Raw genomic sequence first — 27,666 nt, 5'->3', positions numbered from 1 at the left:
GTGATCCTGATCCCAGTATTCCCTTTCCCCAGAAGAGCTAGCTCACTTCCCGGGACTAGCCTGGTATTGGATCATCGCCTCTCCGTGGCACTGAACGCTCAGGACACAGAGCGAGCCGCAGTGTCAGAGGCACCTGCTTCTCTCTGTCTGTGCCAGGCTTAATTGGATTGCAGTTAGCATATGAATGAGTGAGGGGCTGTGGACTGCATTTCCCACGAGATGAATTCTTCCGAGCCATGGGGACGTGCATCTCCCTCACTGTCTGAATGAATGAGTGGGTGTGTATAACTGTGGCAACAGGCCTGGCGGGGTCTGTGCCTAGTCAGAAGTGTGAGCCGCCTTTTGTTGATGCCGTCTCTGCCCCCTCCCCCCAGCATCACTCGACCAGCTGCCATCCTGGGGCGGTCATCTCATCTCGGTCTGACGGGTTACCACTCTGCTCTTCCAAATCAAAGTACTTCGCCCCAGCAGGGAGGAAGTGGTTGTGGTTCCCACAGACTGTCGTCTGCTCGAGGCATCAGCATTAAACAAACCCTGACAAATGGTGCTCCCCTGCATGCCCACTCTCTCATCACACTAAGTGCAGCTCCTGCCTCAGAGCCCCAGAGACACGGGTTTGTTCCCAACCTCCGGCACCGTCTGCACACTCTCCCCGTGATTACGTGGGATTCCCCAGGGTGCTCCAGTTTCCTCCCACCTGCCATCAATGTTTATATTTAGAGATACAGCTCAGTACCAGGCACTTCCAGCCCACCGAACCCATGCTGCCCAATTAAACCCACGTGACCAATTAAACTACTAACCCATACGCCCTCGTGACCAATTAAACTACTAACCCGTACACCCTCGTGACCAACTGAACTACTAACCTGTACACTGGACTCTGGGAGGAAACCAGAGCATGCGGAGGAAACCGACACGGCCACAGGGAGAATGTAGAAACTCTGTACAGACGGAATTAGCAAACCTACAAGGGAAAATACTATCTTAGATCTAGTCCTGTGCAATGAGATTAACGATCTTGTAGTCAGGGATCCTCTTGGAAAGAGTGATCATACAGGTCAACCTTCACTAATCTGACTACCTGTAATCCAGTTCTTTCGATAATCCGGCACTGATTATCCAGTGGTGCCGGATTAGTGAAGGTCGACCTGTAACATGACTGAATTTCACATTCAGATGGAGGATGAACTAGTTAGGTCTAAAACTAGTGTAATATGCTTGAACAAGGGAGACTACAACGGGATGAGGGAGGAGTTGGCTAATGTGGATTGGGAGCACAGGCTATTTGGTAGGACAGTTGAGGAACAGTGGAATACTTTCAAAGAGATTTTTTACAGTGCTCAACAAAAGTATATTCCAGTCAAAAGTAAGGAGAGCCAGCCTTGATAACTAAGGAAATAAAAGATAGTATCAAGTTAAAATCTCACTTGTACAAAGTCGCAAAGAGTAGTGGAAGACTGGAGGATTGGGAAAACTTTAAAAAGCAACAAAGAACAACTAAATAAGAAATAAGGAAAGGGAAGATAGAGTATGAAAGTAAATTAGCACAAAATATAATAACAGATAGCAAAAGTTTTTATAAATATGTAAAATGGAAGCGGGTGGCTAAAGTCAACGTAGGTCCCTTGGAAGACAATAAAGGGAAATTGATATTGGGTGATAAGGAAATGGCCGAGGCATTGAACTATTTTGTGTCGGTCTTCACAGTGGAGGACATGTCTAATATGGCAAAGAATGATGTTATGGACGAAATGGGAGGTGAGGACCGTGATAAAATCACTGTCACTAAAGAGATATTGATGAGCAAACTAGAGGGCCTGAAGGTAGGTAAGTCCCCTGGTCCTGATGGGCTGCATCCCAGGGTGCTGAGGGAATCGGCGGAGGTTATAGTAGACGCGTTGGTAATCATTTATCAAAATTCTGGGCAGGTCCCGGCAGATTGGAAGACAGCAAATGTCACGCCATTTTTTAAAGAAAGGATGCAGACAAAAGACGGGCAACTATAGGCCAGTTAGTTTAACATCTGTAGTCGGGAAAGTGATTGAAGCTATCATTAAGGAAGAAATAGCGAAACATTTAGAAAGGAGTGGTTCAATTAGACAGACACAGCATGGATTCAGAAAGGGCGGGTCCTGTTTGACAAACTTACTGGAGTTCTTTGAGGACATAATGAGTGCAGTGGATAGAGGGGAACAGGCGGATATCGTATACTTGGATTTCCAGAAGGCGTTCGATAGGGTGCTGCACAAGAGACTTATAAATAAGATACGGATGCAAGGAGTCGGAGGAAGTGTATTGGCATGGATGGTGGATTGGTTAACCAATAGTAGACAGAGAGTTGGTATAAATGGGTATTTCTCTGGTTGGCAGTCAGTGGTCAGTGGGGTGCCACAGGGGTCAGTGCTGGGCCCGCAGCTGTTTACCATTTACACTGATGATTTGGAAGAGGGGACTGAGTGTAGCGTAGCAAAATTTGCTGATGACAATAAACTGAGTGGAAAAGCAAAATGTACAGAGGATGTGGAGAGTCTGCAGAGGGATATAGATAGGATAAGAGAGTGGGCCAAGGTCTGGCAGATGGAATACAATGTTGGTGAATGCGAGATCATCCACTTTGGAAGGAATAATAGAAGAGCAGATTATTATTTAAATGGTGAAAGATTGCAGCATGCTGTTGTGCAGAGGGACTTGGGAGTACTTGTTCATGAATCGCAAAGAGTTGGCTTGCAGGTACAACAGGTTATTAAGAAGTCAAATGGAATGTTGGCCTTCATTGCCAGAGGGATTGTATTCAAGAGCAGGGAGGTCATGCTGCAACTATACAGGGTACTGGTGAGGCCGCACCTGGAGTACTGTGTGCAGTTCTGGTCTCCATACTTGAGGAAGGATATACTGGCTTTGGAGGCAGTGCAGAGGAGGTTCACCAGGTTGATTCCAGGGATGAAGGGGTTAACCTATGAGGAGAGATTGAGTTGCTTGGGACTATACTCTCTGGAGATCAGAAGAATGAGAGGGGATCTTGTAGAAACATACACAATTTTGAAAGGGATAGATAAGATAGAAGTAGGAAAGTTGTTTCCATTGGTAGGTGAGACTAGAACTAGGGGACAAAGCCTCAAGATTCAGGGGAGAAGATTTAGGATGGAGATGAGGAGAAACTGTTTGTCCCAGAGAGTGGTGAATCTGTGGAATTCTCTGCCCAGGGAAGCAGTTGAGGCTTCCTCACTAAATGTATTTAAGATACAGTTAGATAGGGAAGGGAATTAAGGGTTATGGGGGAAAGGCAGGTAGATGGAGCCTTTACAGTTTACAGTTGCAGGAAATGTGCCCTGCAGGTGCATGGCCCATGAAAAGGTAGACTGGGAGCTCTGTAGCGTGTAAAGCTTCCTGTCAAGATCTGATCACACTTGAGCTCTTTGGTACCACAAGACATAGGAGTCTTAAGCTGTTCGGCCCATCACGTCTGTTCCACCATTCCATCATGGATGATATGTTATCCCTCTCAACTCCATTCACCCGCCTTCTCACTGGTGCCCATCCTAACAAAGAACCTATCAATCTCCGTTTGAAATGTACCCAATGACTTGGTCTCAATAGGCAATAGACAATAGGTGCAGGAGTAGGCCATTCGGTTCTTCGAGCCAGCACCGCCATTCACTGTGATCATGGCTGATCATCCACAATCAGTACCCCATTCCTGCCTTCTCCCTGTATCCCTTGACTCCGCTATCTTTAAGAGCTCTATCTAACTCTTTCTTGAAAGCATCCAGAGAATTGGCTTCCACTGCCTTCTGAGGCAGAGCATTCCACAAATCCACAACTCTCTGGGTGAAAAAGTTTTTCCTCAACTCCGTTCTAAATGGCCTACCCCTTATTCTTAAACTGTGGCCTCTGGTTCTGGACTCCCCCAACATCGGGAACATGCTTCCTGCCTCCAGCGTGTCCAATCCCTTAATAATCTTATGTGTTTCAGTCAGATCCCCTCTCATTCTTCTAAATTCCAGTGTATACAAGCCCAGTCGCTCCAATCTTTCAACATATGACAGTCCCGCCATCCCGGGAATTAACCTCGTGAACCTCCGCTGCACTCCCTCAATAGCAAGAATGCCCTTCCTCAAATTTGGAGACCAAAACTGTACACAATACTCCAGGTGTGGTCTCACCAAGGCCCTGTACAACTGCAGAAGGACCTCTTTGCTCCTATACTCAACTCCCCTTGTTATGAAGGCCAACATGCCATTAGCTTTCTTCACTGCCTGCTGTACCTGTATGCTTTCAGTGACTGATGTACAAGGACATCTAGATCTCGTTGTACTTCCCCTTTTCCTAACTTGACACCATTCAGATAGTAATCTGCCTTCCTGTTCTTGCCATCAAAGTGGATAACCTCACATTTATCCACATTAAACTGCATCTGCCCACTCACCCAACCTGTCCAAGTCACCCTGCATTCTCATAACATCCTCCTCACATTTCACACTGCCACCCAGCTTTGTGTCATCTGCAAATTTGTTAATGTTACTCTTAATCCCTTCATCTAAATCATTAATGTATATTGTAAATAGCTGCGGTCCCAGCACCGAGCCTTGCGGTTCCCCACTAGTCACTGCCTGCCATTCTGAAAAGGATCTGTTAATGCCTACTCTTTGTTTCCTGTCTGGCAACCAATTTTCTATGCATGTCAATACCCTACCCCCAATATCATGTGCTCTAATTTTGCCCACTAATCTCCTATGTGGAACTTTATCAAAGGCTTTCTGAAAGTCCAGGAACACTGCATCCACTGGCTCTCCCTTGTCCATTTTCATAGTTACATCCTCAAAAAATTCCAGAGGATTAGTCAAGCATGATTTCCCCTTCGTAAATCCACGCTGACTCAGACCGATCCTGTTACTGCTATCCAGATGTGCCGCTGGTTCATCTTTCATAATTGACTCCAGCATTCTCCCCACCACTGATGTCAGATTAACTGGTCTATAATTCCCTGTTTTCTCTCTCCCTGCTTTCTTAAAAAGTGGGATAATATTAGCTACCCTCCAGTCCTCAGGAACTGATCCTGAATCTATAGAACATTGGAAAACAATTACCAGTGCGTCCACGATTTCTAGAGCCACCTCCTTAAGTACCCTGGGGTGCAGACCATCAGGCCCTGGGGATTTATCAGCCTTCAGTCCCGTCAGTCTATCCAACACCATTTTCTGCCTAATGTGAATCTCCTTCAGTTCCTCCTCAGCTTTCAGTGGCAATGAATTCCTCAGATTCCTCCATATCGCCTTTCTGCCTCCTGCCCAATGGGACAGGAGGGCAGGGAGAATGTCCAGGGTGGGTCAGGTTTCTGAGCAAGCTGGCTGCTTTACCGAGGCAAGGCAGTGAGAACGGCGGACAGATTCCGTGCAGGGGAGCCGGCTTCCGTGGTGAACTGGGACATTTTAGAGACCTTTAGACTGGCACATGGATGGTGGAAGAATGGGGAGGGCTGTGTGGAAGGGAAGGGTAGATTGATTTACAGTGTCAGCACAACTTGTGGGCCGAAGGGCCTGTGCTGTGCTGTTCCTTCTGACCCTCGACTTACGGCGTGTCTCTGTCTCCACCCCTGCTGCAGGAGTTTTCCTCATACCGTACCTGCTCATCGTTCTGGTGGGAGGGATTCCGGTCTTTTTCTTGGAGATTGCACTTGGACAGTTCATGAAACGAGGTGGTGTTGGCGCTTGGAATATTGCACCTCTCTTCAAAGGTGAGCGGTACGCGGGTCCGGGCACGGGCCATCCCCCGGCGTGCGGTCTGTGCGTTACGCGGGGGACCGTGGCGTGCTTCAGGGTAAACCAGGGCAGCAGCTGGAATGAACGTGTGCTGCACTCTGGTTTCAGTGAGATCAAACCCTGTTACAAGGAAAGGTTGGGACTTATTCCCCGGAGCACAGGAGAATGAGGAGAGATTGGATAGAGATATACAAAGTTATGAGGGCTTTTTGCACTGAGATTGGGTGAGACTAGAACCTACGGTCACGGGTTAAGGGTGAAAGGTGAAATGTTTAAGAGGAACCTGAGGGGAACTTCTTCACTCAGAGGGTGGTGAGAGTGTGGAATGAGCTGCCAGCGGAGGGTGTGGATGTGGGTTTGATTTTCAACATTTAATATTTTTAACATTTTACATGGATGGGAGGGGTCCAGGTGCAGGTAGATGGGACAAGCAAAATAACAGCTCAGCACAGACTAGATGGGCTGAAGGGCCTGTTTTTTGCTATGACTGTGTAATGTTATGGATTGTGCTGTGTTTGGTCTGAAAGCAGGGTTTTAATTTAAGCAAAGGGATTCCTCAGGGTGTAATGGACAGGCTGGCAAACAGGGGAATAACACTTCTCCATTGAGGGGAGGGGCAGAGGGCTGCTGTTCAGGAATTAACATGTGATTTTCAAAATATATACATTCTGATTGGACACAAATACGACAAGAAAGATGTTCGGACCATGTGTTACTGGGGAAATTCTCCTGTCCAAGGAAATGAGTTGTGAAGTTACCTGCCACACTGCAAGAAGTTTATAGTTCAGGAGAGGATGACTGGGAGCTGATTCGAACAGAATGAGAATGAAGAAGTCAGCAACATTAAATGGACTGCCAAGGCTTCAGCCCAAGTCGAAGTAAAACCTTATATCATCAAAGTACACTTATGATACCATACAGCTATAACTCGAGTCACAGTATACCCAAGCTGGTGAGACTTTCACTGCTCCCCCAGCTCAATAACTGCTATATGCAGAATAAGTCTGCCTCTGCGAAACGCAGTGTTAGAATCATAAACATGAGATTCTGAAGGTGCTGGGAATCTGGAGCAACACCCACAAGATGCTGAAAGAGCTCAGCAGGTCAGGCAGCATTTGTGGAAATGGTTAAACGGTCAATGTTTCAGGACGAGACATTGACCTGAACTGTCTCAGGACTGGAAAGGAGGTGGGAAGACCACAGAATAAAAAGAGGAGACTGGAGAAAGAAGATAGCTAGAAGGTGCTCTTTCTCTCCCCCACCACTTTTTTTATTCTGGCATCTTCCCCCTTCTTCTGTCCTGAAGAAATATTTTGGCCCAAAATGTTGACTGTTTATTCATTTGCCTGGCCTGCTGGGATCCTGTAGCATTTTGTGTGTGGTAGATTAGATGAGCTTAATTTGTCATGTGTGCATCAAACACACTGCAGATTCTGTCGTTTGCATCAACGACCAACACTGTCCCAGGATCTGCTGGGGGCAATCCACAAGTGTTGCCGCGTGTCTGGTGCCAATATAGCGCGCCCACGACTTACTAACCCTAACCCGTACGCTCTTGGAACATGGGAGGAAACCGGGGCCCCTGGAGAAAACCCAGGCAGTCATGTAGAACATGCAAACTGCTTACAGGCTGTGGTGGGGTTTGAACCCCAATCGGTGAATGTTTCAATCGTACCGGTGCCCAAGAAGAGCATGGTAACCTGTCTCAGTGACTCTCCCAGAGGCGTTTACATCCACAGCGATGAAGTGCTTTGAGAGGCTGGCGTTGAAGCAAATCACCACCCAGGCCATGCTCTTTCCTCGCTGCTGCCATCAGGTAGAAGGCACAGGAGCCTCAGGACTCGCACCACCAAGTTCGAGAACAGTTACTACCCCTCAACCATCAGGCTCTTGAACTAAAGGGGATAACTGCACTCATTTTAGGACTCTGCTATATTGTTATCTTATGCTAGTTATATACTGCTATTTATTTATATCTGTATTTGCACAATTTGTTTACAGTTTACAGATCCTGTTTACAGTTACTGTTCTATAAATTTGCTAAGTATGCCCCCAGAAAAAGAACCTTAGGGTTGTCTGTAGTAAAATGTATGTACTCTGATAATAAATTTTACTTTCAACTTTACAGGCTGTTTACAGTCAGTGGTGGGATTTGAACCCCAGTGGGTGAACGTAGAGACTGTGGTGGGATTTGAACCCCAGTGGGTGAACGTAGAGACTGTGGTGGGGTTTGAACCCCAGTGGGTGAACGTACAGACTGTGGTGGGGTTTGAACCCCAGTGGGTGAACGTAGAGACTGTGGTGGGATTTGAACCCCAGTGGGTGAACGTAGAGACTGTGGTGGGGTTTGAACCCCAGTGGGTGAACGTACAGACTGTGGTGGGGTTTGAACCCCAGTGGGTGAACGTAGAGACTGTGGTGGGATTTGAACCCCAGTGGGTGAACGTAGAGACTGTGGTGGGGTTTGAACCCCAGTGGGTGAACGTAGAGACTCTGGTGGGGTTTGAACCCCAGTGGGTGAACGTAGAGACTGTGGTGGGGTTTGAACCCCAGTGGGTGAACGTAGAGACTCTGGTGGGGTTTGAACCCCAGTGGGTGAACGTACAGACTGTGGTGGGGTTTGAACCCCAGTGGGTGAACGTAGAGACTGTGGTGGGGTTTGAACCCCAGTGGGTGAACGTAGAGACTGTGGTGGGGTTTGAACCCCAGTGGGTGAACGTAGAGACTCTGGTGGGGTTTGAACCCCAGTGGGTGAACGTAGAGACTCTGGTGGGGTTTGAACCCCAGTGGGTGAACGTAGAGACTCTGGTGGGGTTTGAACCCCAGTGGGTGAACGTAGAGACTGTGGTGGGGTTTGAACCCCAGTGGGTGAACGTAGAGACTCTGGTGGGGTTTGAACCCCAGTGGGTGAACGTAGAGACTCTGGTGGGGTTTGAACCCCAGTGGGTGAACGTACAGACTGTGGTGGGGTTTGAACCCCAGTGGGTGAACGTACAGACTGTGGTGGGGTTTGAACCCCAGTGGATGAACGTAGAGACTGTGGTGGGGTTTGAACCCCAGTGGGTGAACGTACAGACTGTGGTGGGGTTTGAACCCCAGTGGGTGAACGTAGAGACTGTGGTGGGGTTTGAACCCCAGTGGGTGAACGTACAGACTGTGTTGGGATTTGAACCCCAGTGGGTGAACGTACAGACTGTGGTGGGATTTGAACCCCAGTCAGTGAACGTACAGATTACTGACTCTGCCACTGCAGGGAACACCTGTTCATAGGGATCTTGCCTTGTTGCTGCCCGATTTGCCTCAGTTATTTATGAATTGCCAGTTGCCCTGCAGTTAGTGGGAGAAGTACTGCGGGTGTCCCAGTGTGGTGTGGGTCCCTGTGCTCTGCCGACGGCGGGTAGTGCTGCTACCGCACACCTCTGGTCATTGACATTGACTGGAGAGCCGCTGGTTTTAGTAGGGAACTCACTCAGATTGGTGCTGCCCCCTGCTGTTCACCCAGAGGAAGACAAGGTGAACTGGGGTGCACCAGCAATTCACTTGGGCAACATCATTGTCTATGACCGTAGGCTTTTTTGTTATCGTAATTATGTATGTTGTGTGTCACTCTGGTACCGTGTTTTGCACCTTGAACTCCAAGTCTTCCCTTCCAGGTCTGGGCTTTGCCTCCATGGTGATCGTCTTCTTCTGTAATACCTACTATATCATGGTCCTGGCCTGGGGGCTGTACTATCTCGTTCACTCCTTCACTAATAACCTGCCTTGGGCCACTTGTGGCCACACCTGGAACACTCCGGAATGTACCGAGCACTTCCAGCACAGTCAGTGCCACAACAGGACCTTCGTCAACGCCACTAACTTCACCATCGACTGTGAGGAACTCGCGAACAAACGCTCACCCATCATCGAGTTCTGGGAGTAAGTCCAATGTTACCCCATCACGGGGTGTCAGCGTGACTCCCTCACCTCACCCCATCCAGCCAAAACCACCGGATTCAACCGTTACACACTCCCGGGGTCAGACACAGAGTGAAACTCCCCCGACACTGTCCCATCACACATCCCGGGGTCAGACACAGAGTGAAGCTCCCATCACACACTCCTGGGGTCAGACACAGAGTGAAGCTCCCTCCACACCATCCCATCACACACTCCCGGGGTCAGATAGAGTGAATCTCCTTCCGCACTGTCCTATCACACACTCCTGGGGTCAGACACAGAGTGAAGCTCCCTCCACACCGTCCCATCACACACTCCCGGGGTCAGATAGAGTGAATCTCCTTCCGCACTGTCCTATCACACACTCCTGGGGTCAGACACAGAGTGAAGCTCCCTCCACACTGTCCCATCACACACTCCCGGGGTCAGATAGAGTGAATCTCCCTCGGCACTGTCCTATCACACACTCCTGGGGTCAGACACAGAGTGAAGCTCCCATCACACACTCCCGGGGTCAGACACAGAGTGAATCTCCCTCCACACCGTCCCATCACACACTCCCGGGGTCAGACACAGAGTGAATCTCCCTCCACACCGTCCCATCACACACTCCCAGAGTCAGACACAGAGTGAAGCACTCTCCACATAGTCCCATCACATACTCCTGGTAGACTCTGTGTCTATCTCCTTTTCACCCTCTCCACATCCGTTCTATAATGAGGCAACCAGAACTGAACACAAAATTCCAAGTCTGATCTATCAGGACTGAACACAATATTTCAAGCGTGGTCTAACCAGTTTTGTAGAGTCGCAACATTACCTCACAGTGCTTGAGAGCAATGCTCCAACTAGTGAAGGCCAACACACCACATGTCTTCTTAACCAGCGTATTACCTGCATGACAACTTTGAGGGATCTGTGGATATGGACCCCAAGGTCCCTCTGTTGCTCTACACTGCCGTTAACCCTGTATTCTGCCTTCACATTCAACCTTCCAGGATGAATCATTTCACACTTTTACCGGCTGAGCTTCACCTTCCATCTCTCAGACCTGCTCTGCATCCTGTCAATGTCCCCTTGTAACCAACGATAACGTCCATGGCATCTGCAAACTTACCAACCCACCCCCCACTTCCTCGTTCCAGTCAGAAAAATCAGATCCCTGTTCCACCTAGTGCCTTCTGTGGGCAAACCAATTGTGTATGCACACAGCCGATGGATCAGACATTGCCTCCTGTGCCTCCTGACTTTCTGAATGAGCCTACCACGGGGATCCATATCAAATGCTTTGTTAAAATTCATATAAACTGTTTCCACTGCTCTACCTCATCAATATGCTTTGTCAAATCTGCAAAGAATGAAGCATGACCTACCCCTCACAAAGCCATGCTGACTACCCCTAATCAGGCAATACATCTCCAAGTGATCATAATCCTGTCTCTCCAATAACTTGCCCACCACTGAAGTAAGATTCACTGGTCTATAATTCCCAGGATCATCCCTACTCCCCTTCTTGAACAAAGGAGTAACATTTGTCACCCTCCAGTCATCAGTGAGGACACAAAGATTATTGTCAAGAGCTCAGCAATCTCTCCCCTTGCTTCCCGTAGTAACCTGGGGTACATCCCATCTGGCCCTGGGGACATCTATCCTAATACTTTTCAAAAGTTCCAGTACATCCTCTTTCTGAACATCGGCATGTTCCATCATATCAGTCTGTTTTACTCTGTCCACAAGTACAACTGTTCCCAATTTACATGAAATACCCCACCATCCTTTCCCTGTCTCAATGGGACTACTCTATCCAGAACCCCGTGAAAGTGCCCCCGAAATAACCTCCACATCTCTGTGATTGGCATTTATCCCAACATTCCCTCTGCAGGAGGAGGGTTCTGAGGATCTCGGACGGAATCGATCAGGTTGGGTCGATCAGCTGGCAGATGCTGCTGTGTGTGCTCGCCACCTGGATCATCATCTATTTTTGTATCTGGAAAGGGGTCAAATCAACGGGAAAGGTAATGACCTGTCTGCAGTTTACAGAGCCGGTCTGTGTGTGTGTGGGGGGGGGGGACCGTCCCCCAGTGAGGGTCAGTGTGTGTGTCCATCCCCCAGTGAGGGTCAGTCAGTGACCATCCCCCAGTGAGGGTCAGTGTGTCTGTGGGACCGTCCCCCAATGAGGGTCAGTGTGTGTGTGAGACAGTCCCCCAGTGAGGGTCAGTGTGTGTGTGTGAGAGACCATCCCCCAGTGAGGGTCAGTGTTTGTGTGGGACCATCCCCCAGTGAGAGTCAGTGTGTCTGTGGAACCGTCCCCCAATGAGGGTCAGTGTGTGTGTGAGACAGTCCCCCAGTGAGGGTCAGTGTGTGTGTGAGAGACCATTCCCCAGTGAGGGTCAGTGTGTGTGTGGGACCGTCCCCCAATGAGGGTCAGTGTGTGTGTGAGACAGTCCCCCAGTGAGGGTCAGTGTGTGTGTGAGAGACCATCCCCCAGTGAGGGTCAGTGTGTGTGTGGGACTGTCCCCCAGTGAGGGTCAGTGTGTCTGTGAGACCGTCCCCCAGTGAAGGTCAGTGTGTGTGTGTGGGACCGTCCCCCAGTGAGGGTCAGTGTGTGTGTGGGACCGTCCCCCAGCGAGGGTCAGTGTGTGTGTGTGGGACCGTCCCCCAGTGAGGGTCAGTGTGTGTGTGTGGGATCCATTCCCCACTAAACAATTCCTGATTAGTGTTGTGAAGATATGAGGACAGGAGTATGGACCAGCCAGTGTGACTGCTGTTCTCTTCCCATGTCTCCCACCTGTTCAATCCTCTCCAGATGACCACAACGGCACTCCGTAGTGGGTTTGACACTATCAATACCACCTCTCTGAGGATGTCTGGATGGAACTTGTGAAGGAGAAAGTGGGTAATCACTTTGACGGGGTTACACTACAGAGCTCCCAGTGGAATTAGGTCGGAGAAGGGTGCGAAATGTTGGGGATTTTATCTTTCCGAACTTCAGCTACATTTAAGATGTTGCCGGTGATCTTTGGCGACTTTCTGTGAGCTACAGAAAATTGTTCCAGATTTCCTCTTAAATATACCTTTGAGTTACTTTTGTTGCAATGTGCAGCATGCAAATTTCCTAACAAAGCTTCTAAATCACATTCATGATCTTTACATCTCATTATCAACTGAAGAACCCAAATGCGGACCAGTCAGGTGAGGTGCCTTTAAAGGCTTATCACCGTGGATGGGAGCGTGGCAGGACAGGGGAAATCCAAGCCAGGGTGAAACACTGAGGCCTCCTCTACCCAGAATCTCGTTGGCAAACATGCAGTTGCTGGAGAATAAAACTGAGGATCTGAGTGCAAGACTGCTGAATCAGTTGTTTGCTGTTTATCTGCGGAATCGCCGGGTGTAGCAGTCAAACCAGAAGGATTTGCAATTTACTGAATGGATTGACCTGTGGATCTGTAAAGGCAAAGGGAGTTGGCATATACTTTGTGGTCAATTCTTGTTGGCAATTTTGTCGAACTCGTGTTTCCCCCAACTTGGCCACCTGATGATCAAATGTCGGCCGTTCTGTTTTCCTTGGGAGTTTCCAGCTGTGATTTTGACCACATTTTGCATACCTCTGGCAGCCGACTAGTCACACACTCGTGACACTTCATGATGTCAGCTGCAGACAAGAAACAAGACAATACATTTCAAGTTATAATCGGAGACTTCAACCAGGCCTGTTGAAGAAATCCCTGCCCAGTTCTCACCAGCATATAACCTGTAGCACCAGAGGTCCCAACGTACTAGACCTACTATACCAAGATGAGGAATCCATATCATTCCAGGCCCAGAATGCATTTTGGAAAAACTTTACTGTTGCCCAAGAAGAGTGTGGTGACCTGCCTCAACGATCATCACTTACATCCACAGTGATGAAACATATCAGCTCCTGCCTAAAAGGCTACTTGGATCTGCCCCATTTTGCCTACTGGAACAACAGGTCCACAGCAAATGCCATCTCATTGGCTCTTCACAAAACCCTGGAACATCTGGACAGCAAAAAGCATCACGATACTCTTTTATCAATTACAGCTCAATGTATGATGGCAGAATATAGTATTAATGGTAAGATTCTTGGCAGTGTGGAGGGTCACAGGGATCTTGGGGTCCGAGTCCATAGGACACCCAAAGCAGCTGCGCAGGTTGGCTCTGTGATTAAGAAGGCGTACAGTGCATTGGCCTTCATCAACCATGGGATTGAACTTAGGAGCCGAGAGGTAATGTTGCAGTTATATAGGACCCTGGTCAGACCCCACTTGGAGTACTGTGCTCAGTTCTGGTTGCCTCACTACAGGAAGGATGTGGAAAGCATAGAAAGGGTGCGGAGGAGATTTACAAGGATGTTGCCTGGATTGGGGAGTGTGCCTGAAGAGGATAGTTGAGTGAACTCGGCCTTTTCTCCTTGGAGCGACAGAGGATGAGAGGTGACCTGATAGAGATGTATAAGATGATGAGAGGCATTGATCATGTGGATAGTCAGAGGCTTTTTCCCAGGGCTGAAATGGTTGCCACAAGAGGACACAGGTTTGAGGTGCTGGGGAGTAGGTACAGAGGAGATGTCAGGGGTTAAGTTTTTTGCACAGAGAGTGGTGAGTGCGTGGAATGGGCTGCTGGCAACGGTGGTGGAGGCGGATACGATAGGGTCTTTTAAGAGACTTTTGGGTAGGTACATGGAGCTTAGAAAAATAGAGGGCTATGGGTAACCCTAGGTAATTTCTAAGGTAAGGACATGTTCGGCTCAACTTTGTGGGCCAAAGGGCCTGTATTGTGCTGTAGGTTTTCAATGTTTCTATTTAATACCATCATCCTCTCAAACGAATCAATAAGCTCCAAGACTTTGGCCTCAATACCCCCTTGTGCGACTGGCTCCTGGATTTCCTCATTTGTAGACTCCAATCAGATCGGATTGGAACAACATCTCCTCTACCATCTCCATCAGCACAGGAACACCACAGAGCTGTGTGCTTAGCCCCTGCTCTACTCACTTTACACCTATGACTGTGTGGCTGAGCACAGCTCCATTTCCATATACAAGTTTGCTGATGACACCACTGTTGTGGGCCATATCAAAGGGGGATAATGAATCAGCACACGGGAGGGAGATTGAAAATTTAGCTTCGTAGTGTCATAACAACCTCTCCCTCAGTGCCAGCAAGGTCAAGGATCAGGAGAGGGAAATCATAGGTCCATGAGCCAGACCTCACTGGAGGATCAGAGGTGGGAGAGGAGAGGGTCAGCAACTTTAAATTCCTGGGCGTTCCTATTTCAGAGGATTTGTCCTGGAGTCAGCACGTAAATGCAAATGTGAAGAAAGCATGACAGCGACTCTACTTAGGAGTGCAGAGGTTCAGCATGACATCAAAAACTAAACGTGTAGTGGAGAGTGTATTAATTGGCTATATTATGGCCTCGTATGGCAATGCCAATGCCTTTGAATGAAAAATTCCTACAAAAGGTAGTGAATTCAGCTCGGTACTTTACAGGTAAAGCCCTCCCAAATATCTGGATGAAATGATGTTGTAGAAAAGCAGCATCCATCATCAGAGACCCTCACCACCCAGGCCGTGCTCTCTTCTTGCTGCTGCTGCCATCAGGTAGAAGGTACAAGATAGATAGATAGATAGATGTACTTTATTGATCCCGAGGGAAATTGGGTTTCGTTACAGCCGCACCAACCAAGAGTAGAGCATAAATATAGCAATACAAAAACCACAAACAATCAAACAGAATATGCAAACTATGCCAGATGGAAATAAGTCCAGGACCAGACTATTGGCTCAGGGTGTCTGACCCTCCACGGGAGGAGCTGCAAAGTTCGATGGCCACAGGCAGGAACAACCTCCCGTGACACCTAGTGTTGTACCTCGGTGGAATATGGCCGGAGTCCAACAGCAAAAAGCAAAAGTGCCTCAGAACTCACACCACCATGTTCAGGAACAGTTACTACCCCTCAACCATCAGGCTCTTAAACAAACGGGGATAACTACACTCACTTGCCCATCCATTACTGTGTTCCCATAACCAATGATCTCACTTTAAAGACTCCCTATCCCATGTTATCGTTATTTTTTGCAATTTTATTTGCATTTGCACATTTTGTTGTCTTCTGCACTCTGGTTGATCTTCCATTGATCCTGTTATAGTTACTATTCTATAGATTTGCTGAGTGTGCCCACAGGAAAATGAATCTCAGGGTTGTGTGTGTTGACATATATGTACTTTGATAATAAATTTACTTTGGCTTTGAAATTGACTTTGATTGCTTTAGCAGAAGGGGCTTGGGAGTCCTTGTGCAGGATTCCCCTAAAGGTTAATTTGCAGGTTGAGTCTGGGGTGAGGAAGGCAGATACAATGTGGCATTCATTTCAAGAGGACTAGAATATAAAAGCAAGGATGGACAGATGTTGATAGATTCTTAATTGGTCGGGACATGAAGGGATGCGGAGAGAAGGCAGGAGATTGAGGCTGAGAGGAAAATTGGATCAGCCATGACGAAATGGCGGAGCAGACTCGATGGGCCAAAACGCCTGATTCTGCTCCGATATCTTATGGTCAGACAGCGTGGTCTTGTACAGGATGAGCATGTCTTGCAGATCTGGAATTCAGAAGGATGAGAGGAGTTCTTATAGAAACATATAAAATTATAAAGGGGATAGATAAGACAGGGGCAGGAAAATTGTTTCCACTGATAGGTGAGACTAGAACTAGGGGACGTAGCCTCAAGATTCGGGGGAGTAGATTTAGGATGCAGGTGCAGAAGAAGTGCTTTTCCCAGAGAGTGGTGAATCTGTGAAATTCTCTGCCCAATGAAACAGTGGATGCTACCTCAGTAAATATACTTAAGACAATATTTACTGGATAGGTATTTTCATAGTAAGGCAATTAAGGGTTATGGGGAAGAGGCAGGTAGGTGGAGATGAGTCCATGGCCAGATCAGCCACGATCTTATTGAATGGAGGAGCAGGTTCGACGGGCCAGATGGCCGACTCCTGCTCCTATTTCTTATGAAATTATGTTTTTATGAAACTGGAGAGGGTTCAAAGAAATCAGAATCAGGTTTATTATCACCAGCGTGTGACATGAAATTTGTTAACTTAGCAGCAGTAGTTCCATGCAATACATAATCTAGAGGAGAAAAATAATAAATAAGATAAAAATAATAATAAACAAACAAGTACTTCAATTACAGTATATATATATATATATATTGAATAGATTTTTTAAAACATGCAAAAAAACAGAACTATTATATATTAAAAAAAGTGAGGTCGTGTCCAAGGGTTCAATGTCCATTTAAGAATGGGATGGCAGAAGGGAAGAAGCTGTTCCTGAATCACTGAGTGTGTGCCTTCAGGCTTCTGTACCTCCTACCTGATGGTAACAGTGAGAAAAGGGCATGCCTTGGGTGTTGGAGGTCCGTAATAATGGACACTGCCTTTCTAAGACACCACTCCCTGAAGATGTCCTGGGTACTTTGCAGGCTAGTGCCCAAGATGGAGATGACTAGATTTACAACCCTCTGCAGCTTCTTTTGGTCCTGTGCAGTAGCCCCTCCATACCAGACAGTGATGCAGCCTGTCAGAATGCTCTCCACGGTACAACTATAGAAGTTTTTGAGTGTATTTGTTGACATGCCAAATCTCTTCAAACTCCTAATGAAGTATAGTCACTGTCTTGCCTTCTTTATAACTACATCGGTATGTTGGGACCAGGTTAGATCCTCAGAGATCTTGACACCCAGGAACTTGAAACTGCTCACTGTCTCCACTTCTGAACCCTCTATGACGATTGGTATGTGTTCCTTCGTCTTACCCTTCCTCAATTCACAATCAGTTCTTTCGTCTTACTGACGTTGAGTGCCAGGTTGTTGCTGCGGCACCACTCCACTAGTTGGCATATCTCACTCCTGTACGCCCTCTCGTCACCACCTGAGATTCTACCAACAATGGTTGTATTGTCAGCAAATCTATAGATGATATTTGAGCTATGCTCAGCCACAGAGTCGTGTGTATATAGAGAGTAGAGCAGTGGGCTAAGCACACACTACTGATGTGCATCAGTGTTGATTGTCAGCGAGGAGGAGATGTTATCACCAATCCGCACAGATTGTGATCTTCTGGTTAGGAAGATGGAGGTACAGAGGCCCAGGTTCTGCAGCTTCTCAATTAGGGTTGTGGGAATGATGGTATTAAATGCTGAGCTACAGTCGATGAACAGCTCCTGACATAGGTATTTGTGTTGTCCAGGTGGTCTAAAGCCGTGTGGAGAGCCATTGAGGTTGCGTCTGCCATTGACCTATTGTGACGATAAGCAAACTGCAATGGGTCCAGGTCCTTGCTGAGGCAGGAGTTCAGTCTAGTCATGACCAATCTCTCAAAGCATTTCATCACTGTCGATGTGAGTGCTACTGGGCGATAGTCATTAAGGCAGCCCACATTATTCTTCTTAGGCACTGGTATAATTGTTGCCTTTTTGAAGCAAGTGGGAACTTCTACCCATAGCAGTGAGAGATTGAAAATGTCCTTGAATACCCTGCTAGTTGGTTGGCAGAGCCTTACCAGCTACTCCATCGAGACCTTCCACCTTGTGAGGGTTCACTCTCTTTAAAGACAGCCTAACATCGGCTTCTGAGACAGAGATCACAGGGTCGTGAGGTGCAGTAGGGATCTTCACAAAGAGGTTCACGAAGATGATTCCAGGATTGAATATCTTGTCATATGAAGAGTGTTTGATGGCTCTGGGCCTGTATTCACAAGAGTTCAGAAGAATCGGGGGGGTGGGGTGACCTCATTGAAACCTATCAAATGGCGAAAGGCCCTGATAGAGTGGATGTTGAGAGGATGGTTCCTATGGTGGGAGAGTCTAAGACCAGAGGGCACATCCTCAGAACAGAGAGGCATCCTTTTAGAATGGGGATGAGGAGGAATTTCTTTAGCCAGAGAGTAGTGAATCTGTGGAATTCTTTGCCACAGGGAGCTGTAGAGGCCAAGTCTTTAAGGCTCCTATATCTAAAGGTCAGACAGCATGGTTTTGTACAGGACAACCATGGCTTGCGGATCTAATTTGGGTGTCCTGCCATTGCCTCAGCCATGTTTCTGTGATTGCAACAACATCATGAATCCATACGCTGATGTACACTCTCATCTGACCTAGCCTAGCTGTTTCCTATGGTGAGAGTGTCTAGGACACAGCCTCAGAATAGAGGAATGTCACTTTAGAACAGAGATGAGGAGGAAGTTCTTTCGCCAGAGGGAAGTGAATCTGTGGAATTCATTACCACAGACTACTGCTGAGGCCAAGTCATTGAGTATATTTAAAGTGGAGGTTGATAGGTTCTTGATTAGTCAGGGTGTCAAAAGTTATGGGGTGAAGGTGGGAGAATGGGGTTCAGAGGGATACTAAATCAGCCATGATGGAACGATAGAGCAAACATGATGGGCTGAATGGCCTAATTCTGCTCCTGTGTCTTCTGGAGTTATGGCAAGGTGGTAGATGTACACTGCAATAAGACTTTGGCCAAGCTGCTGCATGGTGGGACATGTGATCTGAGGTGCTTCGGTAATCTGGATTGACAGCTTTAAGGTGAGAGAGGAAAGGTTTAACGGGGAACTGAGGAGTAAGTTTTACACACAGAGGGTGGTTGGTGTACAGGACAAGCTGCCGGAGGACGTGTAGGGATGGGTACAATTCGTTCAAAATTTATTTGATAGATACTGGAAAAGGGTGTGAAGAGACAAGGGCCAAATGCAAGCAATAAAGACTAGTGTAGACAGTGTGACCCTCCCTCAGTACCACCCCTCCCACAGTGTGACCCTCCCTCAGTACCACCCCACCCACAGTGTGACCCTCCCTCAGTACCACCCCTCCCACAGTGTGACTCTCCCTCAGTACCACCTCTCCCACAGTGTGACCCTCCCTCATTACCACCCCTCCCACAGTGTGACCCTCCCTCGGTACCACCCCTCCCACAGTGTGACCCTCCCTCGGTACCACCCCTCCCACAGTGTGACCCTCCCTTGGTACCACCCCTCCCATAGTGTGACCCTCCCTCATTACCACCCCTCCCACAGTGTGACTCTTTCTCAGTACTGCCCCTCCCACAATGTGACCCTCCCTCAGTACCACCCCTCCCACAGTGTGCCCCACCCTCGGTACCACCCCTCCCTCAGTACCACCCCTCCCACAGTGTGACCCTCCCTCGGTACCACCCCTCTCACAGTGTGACCCTCCCTCAGTACCACCCCTCCCTCAGTACCACCCCTCCCACAGTGTGACCCTCCCTTGGTACCACCCCTCCCACAGTGTGACCTTCCCTCGGTACCGCCCCCCCACAGTGTGACCCTCCCTCGGTACCACCCCCCCACAGTATGACCCTCCCTCAGTACCCTCAAACATTCTCAAGTTTGATGGCTTCGAGCATGTCGCAGGATTGAAATTGCATTGAGCACAGTCCAGGCCCATAACGTTGTGCCAACCTTTTAACCTACTCCGGGATCAATCTAACCCTTTCCTCTTACATAAGTCTCCATTTTTCTATCATCCAAGAGTCTGTTAAATGTCCCTAATGTACCACCACCCCTGGCAGGCTGTTCGACACACCCATCCCACTGTGTTAAAATCCTATATTTCATATTCCCTCTTTACTTTCCTCCAATCAACTTAAAATTATGCCTCCTTGTATTAGTCATTGCTATCCTGGGAAAACGTTTTGGGCTGTCCGCTCTATATGTGCATCTTATCTTGTACACCTCCATCAATCACCTCTTAAAGCCTAGCTCGCTTAACCTATACTTGTAAGATATGCTCTCATCCAGGAAGAATCCTGGTATATTTGCAATGCAACCGCTCTAAATTAACTTATTCTTTCTATAGAGGTGACCAGAACTAAACACAATGGTCCAAGTGCGGTTTAACCAGAGTTTTATTGAGCTGTAGCAGTTCCTGAATAATGTAAGCCAACACACCAAACTCCTCCTTTAGGCAGAGGATGGTGAATCTGTGGAACTGATTGCCACAGAAGGCTGTGGAGGGAAGCCATTGAGTCTTTATCCGTAAATGGTTCACAAAAGGGACTAATCTCCCACTGACTGCCTGTCCGGACTCAGCCTCACCCTCACCCTGACCACCTGCTGACCACCTGTCCACCTGCTGACCGTCCTGTCCACCCACTGACTGCCTGTCCACCCACTGACCGCCTGTCCGGACTCAGCGTGATCCTGTCCACCTGCTGACCGCCTGTCCACCCACTGACCGCCTGTCCACCCGCTGACCGTCCTGTCCACCCACTGACCACCTGTCCACCCGCTGACCGCCTGTCCACCCGCTGACCATCCTGTCCCCACCCACTGACCGCCTGTCCACCCGCTGACCGTCCTGTCCAGCCACTGACCGCCTGTCCGGACTCGGCGTGATCCTGTCCACCCGCTGATCAGCCTTGATGGAATATCAGAGCAGACTCGATGGGCTGAATGGCCTAATTCTGTTCCAATGTCTGATGAGCAATGGAATGGGCACAGCACAGAGTAGGCAGGTTGGGAGGTGGTCCGGGGTGGGGCACAGATATGAGTGGAAACACCACCAAGGAAATGTATAAACACAAGCCATTCTGCCAATGCTGAAAATACTGGGCGCCCCGGTAGCACCACACTGTTACAGCTCAGGGCGTCGGCGTTCTGGGCTCGTTTCCAGCTGTCTGTAAGGAGCTCGTACATTCTCCCATGTGTGCGTGGGTTTCCTCCGAGTGCTCCAGTTTCCTCCCACAGTCCAAAGACGTACCAGTTAGTAGGTTAATTGGTCATTGTAAATTGTCCTGTGATTAGGCTCTGGTTAAATGGGTAGCTGCTGGACTGGAAATGCCTGTTCTGTGCTATATCTCTAAGTAGAGTGGATTCTGGTTATCGGTCATCGGTCAATCATGACAGTCTTTTATTTGGGACAACTTTTAAAGAACAAAATTTAATCAAGAAAATAGCCAGGATTCACTTTGTTTATTTGGGACACTAAGCCAGTTAATTGGGACAGGAGCCTTGCTGAACAATTTCAAACTAGCCTCAGACACTGTACTTAAAGCAAACAGTTTTTAAATAGTGTCAGTTGCTTGTGTTTGTGTTCAAAAAGCAGTGCTTTTTGTCTCTGATAGTTAATGAAAAATAAGCATTAAGATAATTCAGAACTGTTTCGCTCAATCCAGTTTAAAGTGTTCAGGCTTGGAGATGCCAGAAATGGCTAGGAATGGAAATGAAACAATTTTCCTACTTCAACAAGTTAGGAACTACGAAGAATTTGAAGCTATCGACAATCATCTTGAATGTTACAATGAAAATGAAGATTTAAGGATGCAATCATCAAAGACATTGTATGAAGGCAGTCCATTCTCTGCACTAGGTGTCTGCTCTGATTTTCTCCACTTACAGTCAACCAAAAGAACACAGCAGGGTACACTGGATGAATTCCTCCATTGTCAACTATTATAAGCTAATACAGTTTTCATTTACTGCAGTAGTATCAGTAGTGTTCTGTATTTCATTTAAATACACGTGTCACACAGTTAAATCGTAGTTTGCCTTTTTTTTTATACCTTTTAACTATTTCCATGAGAATTCAGCTATTTAGAGAAGCCACTTAATTGGGCCAAAGCGTACTGGTCCTGATGTGTCCCAATTCTACTGTATGTAGATAAATGCTGGAGGAACTCGGTGGGTCTATGGAGAGGAACACACAGATGACATTTCGGGCCAAGGCCCTTCTTCTGGGAATGTACATGGGCTATCTTTGAAGGTTAACAGGAATATGACCAACTCCATCCTCAATGACCTCCCCCCCTCTCTCTCGCCAGGTTGTCTACTTCACTGCCCTATTTCCCTACCTGGTCCTGGTGATTCTCCTCGCCCATGGGGTATCCCTGCCCGGAGCTCTGGATGGCATCATTTACTACCTGAAGCCAGACTGGTCCAAACTGGCCGAAGCTCAGGTAAGCGGCGGAGATGCCCGTCCCTCGTCCTTCCAGCCCTCTCTCGTTTCCTTTGTACCGTCTACTGATTCTGGGGAGCTCCGATAAGAGCTTGTCTCTTTGAGCTGTTGTCCAGTCTGCTCCCAGCGGAGTTCCGGAGACCCAGGGGAGTCACTGGGATTGAGGCTGCGACCGCTTCACTGGGGATGTTCTGTTTTGGTTGTAGTTGTTGGATTTGAGGTTCTGCCCACAGATGGGTGCCCACACAACGTCTGCACATTCTGCTACTGCCTTTATAGAATGTTTTATTTTACCTGGTTTCTCTTGAAGGTTTGGATTGATGCAGGAACCCAGATCTTTTTCTCATATGCGATTGGATTAGGAGCACTTACAGCACTAGGCAGCTACAATCGTTTTAACAACAACTGCTACAGGTAACCTGGCAACGCAGGAGCGACACGTTGTTCTTGTCGGTTATATTTTATATCTGAGCCATCATTCTGAGCGTTTGGCAGAGGAGGGGGTTGTTGGAGGGGATACCACTGTCCAGGTGTCACAGCCTGACACCACCCAACCACAGAGTGACCCCTGAGGGTGGGGGGATTCTGTTGTCCTAACCCTGCCCCAGAAGGGAGCTGGCAAACATCTGGCCAGGGCACCCCTTGTCCTGGGCCACCCCCTGAGCTTGGGGACTGGGTTCCAACCTAGGGCAGGGCCGGAACTGCCTGCCTCTGGCACAGGATGGTCACAGCTGGAATGGCCAGCCGGCCACTGGCACAGTGGTCACAACTGGGACTGCCCACCACCTGCACAGTGGTCACAACTGGATCGGCCAGCCACTGGCACAGAATGGTCACAGCTGGAACAGCCAGCCCCTAGCATAGGGTGGGCACAGCTGAAAGAGACAGCCACTGGCACATGGTGGTCACATCTGGATCAGTCAGCCACTGGCACAAAATGGTCACAGCTGGAATGGCCGGCCACTGGCACAGGATGGTCACCGCTGGAATGGCCGGCCACTGGTACAGGATGGTCACAGCTGGAATGGCCGGCCACTGGCACAGGATGGTCACAGCTGGAATGGCCGGCCACTGGCACAGGATGGTCACAGCTGGAATGGCCGGCCACTGGTACAGGATGGTCATGGCTGGCCACTGGTACAGTTCACAACTGGAGCTGCTGATCACTTGCACAGTTTGATCACAGCTGGATTGGCCAACCACAGGCACATGATTATCACAGCTGGAGCAGCCGCCCACTGGCACTGTGTGGTTACAGCTGGCACCAGCGGACACTGGCTCTGGAAGGGGTTGCCCCCTGCTCCCTCTATAGGGTTTCCGGCACCAGTTCTGTTACTGGGTAACCCCACCCCCTTGGAAATGGAGTCGATGTCTCTTAGCAGGGTGCCTGGATTTGCCTTCCACCCCTCCTACCATACACCTATGATTCTCAGTCAGTGGTAAACCTGTGCCCACCACAGGAGGAGAGTGGGGCTGTGTTTGTAAAAAGCCAAACCCCACCCCCTCGCTTTCATCAGTCAGACCACGTGGGGGCACAGCAGGTACACAGGGGGCAAAGGCAACATCTGTCTGACTGACACAGGCACGTCTTCCCCACACCTCTCACCCACACCTACCCTCCATCTTCACCTCTACCCTCCATCCTCACCCCAACTCACCCCTACCCTCCATCCTCACCCCTCACCCACACCTACTCTCCATCCTCACCCCCACCCACCCCTCCCCTCCATCCTCACCCCCACCCACCCCTCCCCTCCATCCTCACCCCTCACCCACACCTCCCCTCCATCCTCACCCCTCACCCACACCTCCCCTCCATCCTCACACCTAACCTACCCCCACCCTCGATTCTCACCCCTCACCCACACCTACCCTCCATCTTCACCCCTCACCCACCCCTCCCTCCATCCTCACCCTTCACCCACACCTACTCTCCATCCTCACACCTAACCTACCCCTACCCTCAATTCTCACTCCTCACCCACCCCTACCCTCCATCTTCACCCCTCACCCTACCCTCCATCCTCACCGTTCACCCACACCAGCCACCGCACTATCACGCAACCCCTCCTCCATAACACATCTCTGCCCCCATTTCCGGCCCTTACCCTTGCCCATCATCCCGTCCCTCCCCCCCCCCCACTTCTCATCCACACTGACCCCACCCACTCTCCGCATTTCACTGGCGGGTCAGGAAATGTTGGGTGATCCTGGTCATCACAGTCAGTACAGCCATGATGGGCCGATGGGCTGATCCAGAGTTGTACTGTTTTTGTGTGCCATCCCGGCCATAGACCCATCCCTCACCAATGGGTAGTCCTCCCTGACCTCTCTCAGTGACCTGACTCCTGACCCCTTCTGGAAGTCCGACCCCTCAACTCTCTTTGGGTTCCAGCTCCTGACCCCTACCGGGTGACCTGACCCCTGCCGTCCGCTGTCCCTGCACCTCATTACCTACCACAGGAGTGGCACCATGGTGGTTGCTGCTCAGAAGGGCCTCCCCTCCTACAGACCCCAGAGCTCAGGTTTGGATAGACCTTGCCTGGGTGTGAGTGGCCAGACAGCACAGCACAGCCTCTTGAGCCCACTGAGGGTGTGGTCTGGCTTGATTCCCCCCCAAACTCACCCACAGCGTCCCACGGTCTGCAGAAGGTGGTTGTTGTAACCTCTGCCTACTTCTCCCACCCAATCCCCACCTGACCCGATTCTCCCATCTCCCAGAACCCCACCAACTCCCCCAGGCCCCCTCTCCCACCCAATCCCACACTCAAGCCCACTCACAGACCCCATATCCACACCACCCCATCCTCAACCCCTCCCAACCCCAGATCCACTCTCAACCTTTCAAACACTTCCCCAATCTCTCTTCCTGCCCCAATAATATCCCCACCCTCTTCTCTCCCCCCCCATTTACTCAACCCTTCCCCATACTCTCTTCATCTGACCCACCTCAGTCTCCTTCCCCGTCACTACCCTTGACCATTGGCCATCGTCCCTGGTCTTCCGACCTCCCTCCTCTCAGTTCCTTCACATCCTGATCCAACAGCTCGTTTCTTCCCAAACTTTTCTGTCTGATGGTGGAGGGGTCATGGCTGATGCAGATACCATTCGAGGTGTGCCCTGAGAGTGCTCCTCGGTCACGTGGATAGAACTCGGAGCCCGGGGCCTGAGAATCTCCAATTCCACTTGAGGGATTGGACTGTCAGTGGAAATGTTCAACCAGTGTTGGCTTGTTTGTCGGGTGCTGTTTGATAAGTGACATGCTCTGGTTCCTCGGGCGCTCCATCGTGCCTCTGACACTCAGTTTATCCTGATACCTTGCTGCACCCCTCAACCCAACATGCAGAAGGCAGTATTGCTTGCAGGTATCCTCGAGAGGGCTGTGACAGTGCTCTCTCTGGGCTCTCCAGACCCAGGCCCAGCTTCCTCTGGGTCTTCCCACAGTGAACACTGGCACTCTGGCAGAGACACTGGATGAGACAGGGATGAGCCACAGTGGGGAGAGTGTGTTGGAGGTGGCTCTAATACTGCCAGTGTTTGAGATTGCCAATGCTGTGGGAGTGTCACAACTTCAATCTGGACCAGTCCAGATGTACTGAGGTTCCTCCTCAATGGCCCTGGCTGTGTTTGATGTCAGGGATCTCCGCTGCCTCTGAACCTGAACAGTGTGACTACAGTAACACTAACATGCCTCAGGAAAAGAAATTCTCCTTCCTTCCATGCTGGTCAAACTGCCCCAGGTATCAAACCCCCACAGCAGCTTAGAATGACACCTCGGCCACTCCATTCCGCTTCTGCAGGGCAGTAAGAATGGCCACACGTGCTGGGGCAGCTGAGATCCAGTGCCAGGCTCTGGCAGGTAGACAGCACTGCAGACTGGGTCTGGGGACAGAGTAGATGAAGCCCACGTCCCTGATGTCAGTACTGGGTTCCCACAACGCCTGACCCAATAACAATGGTGATGCTGTTCAGAGACAGGCACCTTCACCTGGTCAGACAGCATTGCTGCTTAACTAGCTGGAAACTGTGGAGGACATGTCAACTGTCCAATCAGTTACTGGGCTGTATCCAATCGGTCACTGGGCCTTGTCCAATCGGTTACTGGGCTGTATCCAATTGGTTACTGGGCCTTGTCCAATCGGTTACTGGGCTGTATCCAATTGGTTTCTGGGCCTTGTCCAATCAGTTACTGGGCTGTATCCAATTGGTTACTGGGCCTTGTCCAATCGGTTACTGGGCTGTATCCAATTGGTTTCTGGGCCTTGTCCAATCAGTTACTGGGCTGTATCCAATTGGTTTCTGGGCCCTGTCCAATCGGTTACTGGATTGTGTCCAATCGTTTATTGGGTTGTATCCAATCGGTTATTGGGTTGTGTCCAATCAGTTACTGGGCTGTATCCAATTGGTTACTGGGCCCTGTCCAATCGCTTACTGGGCCTTGTCCAATCGGTTACTGGGCTGTATCCAATCGGTTACTGGGCCCTGTCCGATCGGTTACTGGTCCTGTCCGATCGGTTACTGGTCCTGTCCGATCGGTTACTGGGCCCTGTCTGATCGGTTACTGGACCCTGTCCGATCGGTTACTGGTCCTGTCCAATCGGTTACTGGGCCCTGTCTGATTGGTTACTGGGCCCTGTCCAATCGGTTACTGGGTCTGTCCGATCGGTTACTGGGTCTGTCCAATCAGTTACTGGGTCTGTCCGATCGGTTACTGGGTCTGTCCAATCGGTTACTGGGTCTGTCCGATCGGTTACTGGGCCCTGTCCAATCGGTTACTGGATTGTGTCCAACTGGTTACTGGGCCTGTCCAATCAAAGACTGGGTTCACCGACTGATGTTTCTGTGGGAACTTTGGACGCATCTCACTCTCTTGGTCCCGAAGTTTGCAGTTACATTCGATGTCCCGAGCCAATTGACCTCTGGACCAAAGGCTAACCCCAGCAGTACTGCACAGGACGTCCAA

At 49.3% G+C, this 27,666-nt stretch overlaps 1 protein-coding gene across 2 annotated transcripts in view; it reads left to right on the top strand.

The window, feature by feature from the left end:
* LOC140210934 (sodium- and chloride-dependent creatine transporter 1-like) overlaps window positions 1–27,666 on the top strand; it is a 97,539-nt gene that overhangs the window by 48,393 nt on the left and 21,480 nt on the right. The window contains exons 3-7 of one of the 2 annotated variants that reach the window (XM_072280204.1): window positions 5,606–5,737; window positions 9,416–9,680; window positions 11,584–11,716; window positions 22,570–22,704; window positions 23,014–23,117. In XM_072280204.1, coding sequence (XP_072136305.1) covers window positions 5,606–5,737; window positions 9,416–9,680; window positions 11,584–11,716; window positions 22,570–22,704; window positions 23,014–23,117 — 769 coding nt within the window. The remainder of the gene's footprint in view (window positions 1–5,605; window positions 5,738–9,415; window positions 9,681–11,583; window positions 11,717–22,569; window positions 22,705–23,013; window positions 23,118–27,666) is intronic. The other variant, XM_072280205.1, reaches the window with a different exon arrangement.

This window comes from Mobula birostris, chromosome 16 (assembly GCF_030028105.1).
Source record: "Mobula birostris isolate sMobBir1 chromosome 16, sMobBir1.hap1, whole genome shotgun sequence".
NCBI classification, from domain to species: domain Eukaryota; kingdom Metazoa; phylum Chordata; class Chondrichthyes; order Myliobatiformes; family Myliobatidae; genus Mobula; species Mobula birostris.
This window is presented reverse-complemented; position numbering and strand designations above follow the sequence as displayed.